This window comes from Harpia harpyja, chromosome 19 (assembly GCF_026419915.1).
Source record: "Harpia harpyja isolate bHarHar1 chromosome 19, bHarHar1 primary haplotype, whole genome shotgun sequence".
In the NCBI taxonomy this organism is placed as follows: domain Eukaryota; kingdom Metazoa; phylum Chordata; class Aves; order Accipitriformes; family Accipitridae; genus Harpia; species Harpia harpyja.
The window spans coordinates 19223182-19235643 of record NC_068958.1 but is presented as its reverse complement, the minus strand read 5'-3'; the positions used below and the strand labels follow the sequence as shown (position 1 = coordinate 19235643).

General features: G+C 55.8%; 1 protein-coding gene across 2 annotated transcripts in view; it reads right to left on the bottom strand.

Annotated features, from left to right (window-relative positions):
• Positions 1–12462, bottom strand: part of GRM4 (glutamate metabotropic receptor 4) — a 52217-nt gene that overhangs the window by 21784 nt on the left and 17971 nt on the right. For both annotated transcript variants that reach the window (XM_052815293.1, XM_052815294.1), the window contains exon 3: positions 11661–11877. In XM_052815293.1, coding sequence (XP_052671253.1) covers positions 11661–11877 — 217 coding nt within the window. The remainder of the gene's footprint in view (positions 1–11660; positions 11878–12462) is intronic.

Here is a 12462-nt window from a genome sequence, read left to right as displayed (position 1 = left end):
ACTCCCACCCCTGTGAGGAGCTCAGCACCACACCATCTCCCATGGCACCACACCGTCTCTGCAGCCCACCGCCCCCAGAGCCCCCTTCCCACCACCCAGCCCCCCCAGGACACATACCCAAGCCCTCCCCTTACACTCCCTCTCCCAGGTCGCTGCCTTCACCTCTCCTCTCCCTCACAGCTCAGCCCTTCTGCATCGCCTTCCCTCCCATCCCATATCTCCGTAGCTCATCTCTGCCTTCCACCCACTCCTCTTAGTACCTGTCATCTCAAGCCACAACAGCATCCCACCCCGTCCCCCCCAACAGACACACGATCCCATCCCAGTGGCTCAGAGAGGGTTTTCCAGCCAGCTCCGAGCACCAGCCCCTCCCCAGCCCAGGACTGGGTTTTGCAAAGAGTTCTGCACATGCAATGATCAAACACTGGCAAAAACAGCCCGTGTGAAGAGGAGACCATGGGCTGCAACCCCAGCTTGAGCCCTTTGCCCCCGAGACAGCAGCCTGGCCCTGCAAAGGGTTTTATTCCCATCCCTGCAGCACCAACTGAGCTCACAGCCCAGCTTTCTACAGGGCAATTGCAAATGCAGCTAATTAAAATTAAAAGAGACAAGGGGAAGCTGGCAATTGGAAGAGTCCCCACACACGGCTGCTGGGCTCCCAGCCTCCAGCTCTGAAAAGCCAGAGCCCTCCTGCTCCTGCATTTTTGCAGATGCCAATAAAAAGAGAGATAGGAGAGAAAATTAAACATTGCGGGACCTTCTGGATGTAATTGATGGTCTCAATTTGCATAGTAAATGACACGGCTGATACCTCGCCTGCCACTAAAAGATCCCCACTTAAGCAAAGGTCAGGGTAATTAGCACATGGCGGCAGAGAGAGATTTCCCAGCTTATGGCCCTGGAGAGGAGCAGGCGGAGGATGGGTTGGGGACAGGCACCGAGGCGGAGGCCTCTGATACTGGAGGGTTTGCTCCCTCCCGCAAGGCTGGAGGAAAATTGGGGCAATTTGGTCCCTTGCAGCCAGACGATGGTGCGGGGGGCAGGATCTGATGGGTGCTGAGCACGCAGCAAGGGAGGTCGCAGGGGTGGGGATAACAGCATTGCCCAGCAAATACCCGCTGGCTCGGGGAGCATCGCCTGCCCCTGGCCCTGCACAGCCCAGCCACGGAGAGGGGGTTTTTCGTTTTTGGGGGTTTTTTTTCCCTATGGTAAGAAATTGGGCCAATTTGCTGTTTGTTTCCCATATGGGCAGCCAGATGGATGGAGAGGAGGGAGTTGGATAAACAGACTCCCGGACAGACAGATCAGCCAGGCGAGACGGGCAGCAGCAGGCAGTGCCGGCAGGACCGGCACGTCCCCGCCTGGGGGGCACTCGGCCCCGGTCACCATCGAGCCCCCGGCCAGGCCAGGGTGGCACCGGCTGTGCCGCCAGAGAAGGTGACTCTGGCTAAGAAGCCAGTGCAGCTTAATTACAGTTTCCATGGCAATAAAAGGAGAAAATCCAACAAAAGCAGCAGTTTGCAAACACGAGAACTTTCCAAAAGCCCCGGCGCAGAGTCGGGCGAGTGCAGGCACACGCGAGTGACAGCTCAGGGCTGGCACAAGCGCACACCCGTGTGCCAGCGGGCACCAACACCACGAGGCTCCTGTGCTGCGTGTGCTCTGCTCTGGGCTTGTGTGAGTGCGGGAAGGCACACACCGTGACGTGTGTCCCACCGTGACATGTGCCCCTCAACACGTGTGCACTCATGAGTGTGCAACGCAGGGACATGGGGGTTCTGGGTGTGCACATGGCAGCTGCAGCACCGGCCCCTTCCCAGCACAGCCAGAGCAAACCCGGCTTTGAGACTTTCCTGGGACAGCAGCAAGGCTTTGCATTGGGGTCTTCCACGAGTGTTTTATTCCCCTCGCCCCTCACAGCGGCTTTGAGCATCCCCAAGATCCTGTGGCACTTGCAGGGGAAGCAAGTGGCCTTGGGTGAGCTTGTGGCCGGGACCGTCTTCTTGTACCCATGGGAAGAAGGGGTGGCAGAGGAGATAAGCCCATAAGTAAATAAGAAAAGAGAGTAAATCGATGGCAATTCAGAGATGACCAAGATACTCGGCAGCTCCGTTAAATCAAACTAATGAGGAATGTAACAAAAAAAAGATACGGGCAATTAGGACATAATGAGGACCTTATTAACAGAGTGGCTGGAGAGCGCGGAGCACGTGGCGGGGATGCGGCCAGGCCAGCGGGGATGGGGACCCAAAAAAGTGGCTGGATGCTGGGAGAAAACTGCCCCAAGGATGGACATGGGTGTCTGCAACCCCTGGCTGCACCGCCTGTGCCCTCCAGTTTACTACAGCTCATCGGGGCTCTCCAAGCTTAAAAATAACACAAACCCAGCCCTGGTAAAAGCTCCCGGAGGGTCTGGGAGCCCCGCATTCCCACAGTGCCCTCCTCCGGCCCCTGTACTGATGCTGACAACACACATAACGTTTTTATCTTCTTAATTAATGAAATCTTCTTAATAATGAAAAAAAAGAGGTCAAGGGGGTCAGGGAGAGGTGGCTGGGGTGGGCAGAGCTGTGCATTTCAGGGCAGCCCCTCTCACCTCCAGCAGCCCAGGCTCTCAGCGCCTGCATTATTCATAGCCCCCAGGCGCCACGGCGGGCTGGGGGATCTGCCAAGCAATGCTACTACTGTCTTCGCACAAAAATCCATTTAGTCAAAACACTCCTTTAAAGCAAGAAATCAAAGTGAGGAGGCGGCGGTGATGGGAAGGAGGCAGCCAGTCTCCCTCCTCAGTTAGGACAGCACAGCATCTGTCCCTGACTCGGGCCAGGGTCTGACTCTGGGAGAAGGCAGGAGGTGAGGAATGGGGACCCCTTTCCTCCTCCAGCTTTGGGAAAGGACCAAAGAGAAGCAGAAATAGTGAAGAAAGCCTCAAAGACCAGGGCAGCATCCCACAGCCGGCTGCCAGAGACAGCTTGGAGACAGGCACCCGATTTAAGGATGCTCAGACACAAGATCCCATGCGCGCCATCACTGACAGACAGTGGCACAGGATGCGGGGTGCTTATAGCAAGAAACAGCCTTGAAAAACCCAGCTTGGACCCATTCCCAAACCTCACAAGGGCTGGAGCAGCAACCAGGCACCTGGAGCTGCAGCCCCAGGGTCCGGGAGCACCCAGAGCTTCTTTCGGCTCCTGGCCCGAGCTCCCACAGCGGTGGCAGCCCGGTCCCACAGTGGCAGAGCCAGCAGCTTGACAGGGAGCTGCTGGGAAGAGCCAAGGATGAAATATTCGGCAGCCTGCATCCAAGGAAGCAGACACCAACAGGGAGAGTGAAACGGTGGGGACGTAGCTATGGGAAGTGGCCAAGCATGCCCAACGCTGCACTTGCAGCCCTTTCTCTGCCACCTGCCAGAGCTTGCCATAATGAGCCCACCCTGGTTAATAAGCAGCAGCCACCCTATCCCACCCAGGCAGGTCTCAACACAGATGCTCATCAGGGCAAGAGGGAAAATCCCCCACGCAAAAGGGGGACATGCAGCAAGAGCAGCTTTGCAAAGGGAGGGGTTTGCCATGGGGCTCATCCTCCGGCAAACACTCCACCCTCCTGCCAGGAGAGCCAGGCCAGCGGGAACGTGTCTGCACCCAACTGCCACCTCGGCCCCAGGGGCAAAACCACGAGGGTCTGCACCCAGTGCCACCCAACAGCCCCCCGCACCCATCCCAGCCGTGCAAAGCTTGCCTGTGAGCATATCACTCCCACCCCGGGCAGGACAAAGCCCTCCAGGAGCAAACCGCTGCCTGCACCATCCTCAAGCACGTGGCCGTGTCCCTCCCATCAGCATCAACCCCAGCCCGGTGGGATCTCAGCCTCCCCCGGCATCCCCACGGCTCTGCCGGCCACTCGCCGGGAGCCTCATTACAGTAGGGTTAACGCGTGTTGTCAAACACAGGTCAGGGTTTAATCTCCACCATTATGGGCTCGGTGGGAGCACAGCTGCTCCGGGAAGCACGACGCTGAAGTGCCCTCTTGATTGCAGGTAGATAATAAGCTTTTGCTGTCGCTAGTGTACACCATCAATCAGGCAGCGCTCTGCCGGGGCTCCCCGCAGAGCCAGCGGCTGCCAAGTGCTGGGTGAGCACGGGCCTGGCGCGTTGGAGAAGAGGACCCTGGCTCAGCCGTGCTGGGAACAGCGACGTGCATGTCCCCTCCACCGTGACACGCTCCCCGAGCTGCCCTGGGCACCCCGAGGAGGGGATCGGGCTCTGCACAGCCCGGCAGCGGTGGCCTTCTGCAAGCAGCACCTGCAGGGCTCCCCTGCACACTCCTGACCTCCCCTTCCTAACCCCAGCCATTTAAATGAGATTCCGAAGCCCAGAGTCTTAATTGGCAAGTGGCAGGCTGCTCCCCTGCCCCGGGATTTATTATTCATGTCACTTCAAAGCCTCCAGGAACTGACTCATTAGAGGAGAAGTCATTAGGGACACGGCTCTGTGCCCTCATGGAGGCAAAGCTCCTGTGCCATCCTGAGACTGGTACGCTTTGGTCTAACCACAGAGCACAGGATGCCCTGCACAGGGCGAGGGCTTGTGTCATCCATCCCTCCATCCATCCATCTGTCCACCCTCCACACTGTAGCAACAAGTGGCTTTGCAATTCGGGGAAGGCTCCCTAGATCCCGTGGGTACCCGCACACAAGCTGGGCTGGGGAGAGCAATGTGATGGGGAAACAGCCCCACGCCACGGCACGAGCCAAGGCATAACGGCAGCACCGGCAAGCCGCCCCAGGTCCCATCACACACGGCTGTAATCTCTGCTGTGGCGGAGCCCTGATGACAGCCATACCCGGATTATCCGGCACCGAGGCTGCGATATCCCATGAGTCCCAGTCCCGCTGCTGGCAAAGTGCCTCTGCTACCAGCTCAGGTGTGCTTGGGGACACCAACCTGCCTTTGTCACCCAAAACCAGCCCCAATGTGTCCCCTGGTGCAGCCAGATCTCAGCTCGCAGACTCCTGCACTTCACTGCAAGGTGGGCATCTCACTCCTTCCCTCCTGGGAAGGCAAAGCAAGGAGTGATGGTAGCTGCTTGATCCCCACATTTTTGCAGCCTGGTGCCACTTTGGGCATGGCAGGTCCCTCGTTGTGTGTCCTGGGCTCTGCATCACGCGTCCCCATCACTAGAGGCTCCTGGCACTTGCTGCCTGCCTCATCCCTGGAACCGGCTCAAATGCTGCTCTTCAGTGTTTTGAAATCTCATCAGACATCATGAATCTGAGCAATTTGAGCCTGCTTTCCAACTGCCTGCATTGCTGGGCTAAATCAGTAATTAATGAATTTGCAATGGGGAAAAGAAGGGAAAAAAGCAAGTCCTCAGCTCAAACCTAGGCCCTGGGCAGGACACCAGGGAGCAGAAAATTCAGGTTTCTCATGTAGATAATAACACCACCACAATCTATGTCCACAGGAAGGATCTTCTGCTAAAGACCTAATCAGCGACTCGGGTGAGTCAAACCCCCCAACTCCTGCAGCCCCCACTGCGGGCGAGCTGCCCCTTGGGCTGCGTCTCCTTCCCCCTCACCCTGCTCCAGCCCTGAACTGGGAAGAGCCAGGAGACTCTTGGATTTTGGGGGAGGTTTATAGCAAGATTTTGCAGTCTTTCCCCCATCTACTGCTCTGCAAAGGGAGCATTGCTCTGCAGTCAGAGCCTTAAGTTTATTCTCTGCAGCAGAGACCCCCACCCATCACACGACTCCGGGAGCTGGGGCTTAAAGTGCCAGATGAGTCCTGAAAGCAAAGACGGCTTTTCCCATCATTTATCATAGTAATTTAGCTCATCCCTCCTAACCCAAGCTCACATCATGGAAAAGCACCCATGCTCTCCGCTTCAGCAGTCCCTGAGGGCTCTGTCACCCATCTCACCCCATCTCGGACCGGACCTCGCCGGGAGATCCATGGAGCCACTGGCATTTGCGTGGCACGACCCAGCCCGGGGTCACCAGCCTGTGGGCACCCCCCAACACACACCAAAAATATTAAAGAGCAGAATATCGACTCGGGCTGCCTCCAAAGCCCAGGTTCGGGCTGCGAGCCAGAGCCCGCGCGCCAGCCTCGACCACAACTAATAGCTCCTCTTTGTCCAGCCCCACTCGCCTCCCTCTCCGCTTCCACCGCACAAAGGGAACGCCGCGAGACATGAAAACAAGGAGCGGAGTTAAGAGGCAAGGGCAGCGTTATTTACAGGCAGATTTTAGCCAGCAAAGGCATTGCGAGTTCCAGGCCTGGACTGAGTGTTTTCCCAGGCAGCAACGGCCAGTAGCCCCAGTCCAGCTCTGGCTCTCCCCAGTTCAGCTCTCGCTCTCCCCAGTCTCAGCCTGCCTGACACTTTGCATCCACCAGCAAACAGGTCGAGGGCAGGGAAGGTTTTTGGGTGGGGAAACTGAGGCACCTCTCCCTTCAGGCTGTATTGGGGTACACAGTGTTGGCAGTAACAAAAAGCAGCAGTGGGGGGAAAGAACTAGGAAAATAACCCAGGAAATGTGGTTTCTGCCTCCGACGAGCCTGCAGGAGTTTCAGGACCCAAAGTTGCGATAGCAGCAGAGCCTCGGTGACCAGACCTGTCCCTCCAGCTGCCCCATCCAGCACAAAGAGGTGCTGCATCCAGCAAGAGCTGGCACTAAATTTTGGGCAAGGGGTGGGATGATAGAGACCAGCACAGAAACTCAGGGGATGGGTGTAACCATGATTTTGGCCCGTGGGTGCCAGGGACTCTGAGCCATGCTGTGAAAGGACTTCTCAGAGATGCTTCATTCAAGCCCCACAGGGGACAGATGCTACCAACCCTCGCTGTTATCGGCCAGAAAACTCCTGCAGGAAAAGATTCAGCCAAAACCCAGCCTTCCTGCAGAGCAGGGACCCTTCAGGCTCTCGGCATCGTGCCATGAAAAAATGTCCAGCTCTGTGCCGGCTGCTGAATGGGAGGATTTGGCTGGGGAGCCGAGACGCCGGCAGCAAATAACAGCCCTCCGGTGAGCCGCGGTAATTGAGTGCTGACTGCACAAGAACAGCCGTCCTCGGGGATGAAAGGGAGCTGGATTGCCAGCCCTGCTCTGCCCTACCGCTCATCACACCTCGCTGTCACAGGGCTGAAGGTCACTCACTTGAACTTCTGCACGCTTTGCTGGGGAGGGGGGGAACTCCAGGGGCAGGTACCCACCAGCATCATCCTCCCGGCCATCCCAGCTGTCCCAGGGGGACAGCATCCATGGGACCCAGAACAACAGCACTCCCCAAGACCAGCAAATAACCAGGATTAGCAACCTCCATGATTGCATATACAGATGCGCTGTAAAGTCATATTCTATGCTTGCTTATGCCTTAAGACTTGGGAGCAGCTTTTTGGGGATGACATCCTGATGCATCAACCAAAAGTAATGAACCTGGCTAAAACCAGAAAGAGACAGCCATGAATGGCACGTGGGGATGAACAAATGCATCACAAATATCTATCAGCCTCTTAGCTAAAAATATAGAAAACTCAGCGAAGGATAAAACAATAAAGGGGGGGAAATGACAGTGTAAAATTGATCCAGACACATGACTAAGGAGTCTTGCATTTGGCTGGAAATATTACCCTCTTCACAAAACCGAGCACTGCACATTACGACGCATGGCATAACATGCTGCGCTCACCAGTTAAATTACATAAACATAAATCTAATACTTCATCTCCAAGAGCTCGGCGACAGCGGAGATGTCAACTCACGCAGAGCCAAAGGGCTGCAGATGGGTCTGTCCTTCCACCGAAATGATGTCACGGATCAGGGTCAGAGGGAGATGCTGTACAAGAGGGGCTGGAGATGGGGACACGGGGGACACCCCGATGCTGGCCCTGCCTTGCACCTTGATGCCAAATGTAAATACAGCTGACACCCCCTGCCTTTGCAGGATGGTTTGTGGGAGCAGGATGCTTTGGGGCAGCACTTAAAACACTTAAAAATTGCCAGAGAAAATCATCCTCTGCAGATGTAACATCTCTGCAATGCTAGCACCCAAAAAACCATCACTCTAGTGAATAAGGACTATCCGGCCATCAGTGCAACCACCAGCAATCACCCGGGGCCAACAGCGTAATTGCCAGATTAATTACAATATATAAGATATAATGGCCCACCCAGGTCAGTCTGTCTCGGTAGCCCAGAGCCAGCCTCAGCTAGAAGAATAACCTGTCCCCAGGGCGAGTTTCTTCTCCCCACACCAGCGGAGGGGGTCGGTTTGTGCCTTGAGCAGAAAAGCTTTCCACTGCAACGGCGAAGGCTTTAACATGAGGCTTTGCTAAAAATTGAAACTGAAGGTCAAGTTGATAATGCATCAGAAAGCAAACAGCTTGAATGCTAACTGCTAACTACAGCAATGAGCATTATTGCCTGATGGAAATAAAAACCGACTCAGAAGACTCGGGCTTGGCATGAAAAATGAAGCAGAGTGCTGTTTGGGAGGAGAGCGGGGAGATGCTCACCCTGATCCCAGGGTCGGGTGAGAAACCCTCCGGGCAGAGCCGGTGCTGCCCCTGCAGCTCTCCGTCCCGCAGGAGCAGGGGCTGGCTCTTTCCCCTGGCATAAATACCCCCGTACGGGTAAACTCCACCGCCTGACAAACTGCTGGCAAGCCCTCGGCAGAGGCCAGATCCTGAGTCAAGCGACAGCTCTTTTACATCACTTTGACAGGCTGGAGGCACCTTGAAGCAGCAATAAATCACAGGACCCTTTATGCTGCTGGAGAAGTGCAAATGAGAGCCAGGCATATACAAACAGGCTATAAAAGAGGGGATGGATCCTTCACCGATTGCCAGTGGCTCTGCACTGGTGTAAAGGTATTTGGTGTCAGCAGAGCCGTTTTTATGGGGGAAGATAGAAAGATGAAGCAGGCACAGCCCGGCTTTTCCTCCAGCCTTGCAGTTGCCGCCACAGGAGGCAAGGCTGGGGGATTTTCAAATAAAAAAAGTAAAGGGGAAAAAAAAAAAAAAAAAGAAAAAAAAAAAAAGAAAAAGCATGTTCTTGGTCCAACCTCACCATTATTCACGGCCATAGAGCTATCTTCCACAGGTGAAGGAGCAAGGCCAACCCCCAGCGTTCCCTCCCAGGGGAGATGCTTTAGGGAGCAGCTCAGAGCCCACCCAGGCACCCAAGCAAAAGCCGCTTCCCCGGGACCCTATGATCAGGCTGATATACAATGGCTCTTATAAATAAACGTATTCCTGCAGCACGAGCAGGGAAGCGGCATTACTGCTGATAACACACGGGCTGCACTTACACCGCTGTTGTACCGCAATTACAGTGGAATTATGCTTTTTGATAACTAAATTATCACTAATGCACATAATCGCTGGGTTATGTGGATACACAAATTACAGGACTGCCTCAGCCCTGGATTAATACGCGTGCATTTCGACTCCATGTACACTCGTTTACTCTGCAATTACGCTGTCATATCATTAACCATCTGGTTATAGGAATTCGCGGTAACCACAGGTATCTCAAAGAAGAAGTGTTCATGCTGCAGCGGGACCACCAGTCACGACAACGGCTCCTTACTGGTGCTTAATGGAGGAGGAACGTGGGTTCGAATCGTGCCTGTGCACCAACCCGCTTCCTCCCAGTACACGTGCAGCCCGGCACCCGGACCCCCCAGGGGAGCAATGGCCACGGACGGGGCAGCAGAGCATCCTCCGGCCATGCTTGCTGCAGGATAAGGGCACAACAGGGCCAGGCATGGGCTAACGAAGCTGCTTAACCCGGTATTACCGTCACCTCCCCGTGTCACCCAGCGGTCCCATCAGCCCTGCCCCGGGCACCCCGCGGGGCAGGACCTGACGGCCCGAGGTGCGCAAGGAAACTCTCCTTTTTGGGTGGAAAAATGCTTACGATAATGCAAAATGCCACCCCCCCCCCTAAAAAAAAGGCTGCTTTCCCTTATTCCTCCTGTAGTCAGATGAGAATCTCATTATCATCACTAGCCAGATGGGGCTGCTGTTAGCATTCACAAACCCCGCCAGGGTTAGCGGCAAAGCTGTTAACAGAGCCATAAAGAAGCAGCCCTTTGCTCGCAGCCCTTCCACGGGGCACCCCATCCCGTGGGGCACCCATCCAGCTTCCCCAGACCAGCTGGGTACCACACATGCCCGATGGCACCTTCCCATCTGCAGCCCCGTGTATCCCCTGCAACAACTCACCGTCACACCCGGCTGCGTGCAGACACAACCCCAGCTCAGCGCAGGTACCCCGGCACCGCTCGCACCCGCATCCCCATCATGGGGCACGCAGGCTGCGCGCCCCACACCCAGCCGTACAACGAGCATCGCACCCGCCTACGCGGCAGCATCCCCACGCGCTCCTCCTTGCAAAACCGCAGCCCCGTGAAAATATTCTGCTTTTCAAGTTAAAATCCTGAAGAGCAGTTTCCAGGTTGAATCCCCAGATGGATTTCTCTGCATATTAAAAGCACAGCCGGTTCCCGGTGCCAGGGCGCGCGCGCGAGACGGAATTAACGCTGTTCCTATTTATAGGGCTTTGATTAGGAGCTCGTCACCTAGAAGTTTTTATTCCCTTTATCCATTTATAAGGCCATAACACAGTTTGACTAGCTCCAGATAGGCTGGTGTCCCACCGTTTTTGCCAGAACTTAATGTGCCATTCAGATACAGTTAAGCCAGTAATAGGCAGCAGCCTGTGCGCTGCAGGGTTTTAACTGCCTCGGAAAACACTCTTTAGATCCCGTCTCGCCCCGTGCACGTGACGCTGCGGAGGCGAAGCGATGCCGGAGCGAGGAGGGACCCCAGTGCTGTGCTGGTCCCTCCACGAGGTCTCAGGGCAGCTTCGGGCTCGCGGTAACAGCACCCACAACGGCAACACCCGGGGATCCTCACCAGCCCAGCTGATCCTGGGATTGGTGCTCAGCCACCAGTGGGTACCCACGAGCTCCTCCGCCACTCCCAAGACTGCTAATCCCCCCTAAGCATCCCAGCGCTCCCGTCAGCAAAACGCTTTCTGGCTCCAGACAAATCCTCCCAAAGAGTTTTGCTGAGCACAGACTTTCCGCCTGTCCAAAGCCTATAGACAAGTTAAAGCACCTGCCCTTGGGGATAATTCCACTAAAATTCGGAAAAGCGTGCATTGGTGCCAACTTTATTTTCTGTTAAAACCTGGGAGTATTTGTAAAAGTCTTTTCTTCTGGAACGTGCCTAGCGCCGTGGCTCGGCCGTGGAGGGAGGGGGTTAGACCAGCTCAGCGGATCTGAGGTCTCCTGGTAAGCAGGGAACGGGATCTCGAGATTCTTTCCAAAAGGAGCTGCCAGCAATAAAGCAGCCTGCCCCGCAGAGCAGAGGCAGCTTGGGATTGCTGGTCCCGATCCATGCTGGAGAGCTTGGATCCTTGCTGGACACCACGCTGTCCCTGCAATCAGCAGGGTAACCCCAAAACCCACACCGCCCTGGGATTGTCCCCCAAACCGTGCCATCCACCCCTGCTCACGCACCGCAACCGCAGCCCAGCTCAGGCCAAGAAGCCCAACCTGATGCATCTCTCCATTCCCATCCATTGCCTTTTCTCCTCCACCCCCAGCTCCAAAGCACACGCCGAACTCCCATCCCAGGAGAAACCCACTCACCATCCTCCCTAGACTTCTGGATGAAGGCCTCCACGCCGCTTTCACCATAGCTGCCCTCGGAAGCCAAGGTGGAGACGTAGTTCCACTTAAGGGCTTTGACGATGTCCACCATGGCTTGGGCCTGGTAGGTGTCAGACGGGACGACGCGGGAGAAGAAGTCATAGCGGCTGTTGTCGCTCAGGTCCGGCGCGGTGGAGGCATAGCTGATCTGGGGGATCTGGGACGGAGAAAGACAAAGCGTCAGGAGAAAGAGGTGATCTCCACCTCACCGCGATGCCCTCACCTTGCCGATGCTCCCAAAGCCCTGCTCTGGAGGGAGGTGGAAATCAAGGAAGACTATGGGTCAGGTGGGAGCACGTGCCACCAGACAGACATGGGATGCTCCACGGCACCCAGGACCAGCAACTCATGGAGGGGAGACCACAAAGTAGAGGATGATCAGCTCTACTGGGTCCTGTGGCAACCCAAAGGCTTTGATCTGGTGATTTCCACCCATAATTGGGTACAGGAGACACAAAACCACCCCAGCCCACGCCGGGACACACATCTCCTTTGCGCCCTCCAGACCGGTCTATACCCACACACACCAATGTCTGGGAAGGGGAAAAATAAAACCATCAGAAAGGGCAGAGCTGCTGCTTTACATTTCTGCCCACAGAATTGCCTGGCTGGGCAGAGCCCAGCAGGTCTGAAGGACTCCAGAATCTCTCGAGGAAGAACAGAAACCAGCCCTATGGCAGAGCAGCCACCAGTAAGTCCCTTTGAGGTCCACCAAGGAGCTAGGCAGCCCTGGGCTTTGCAG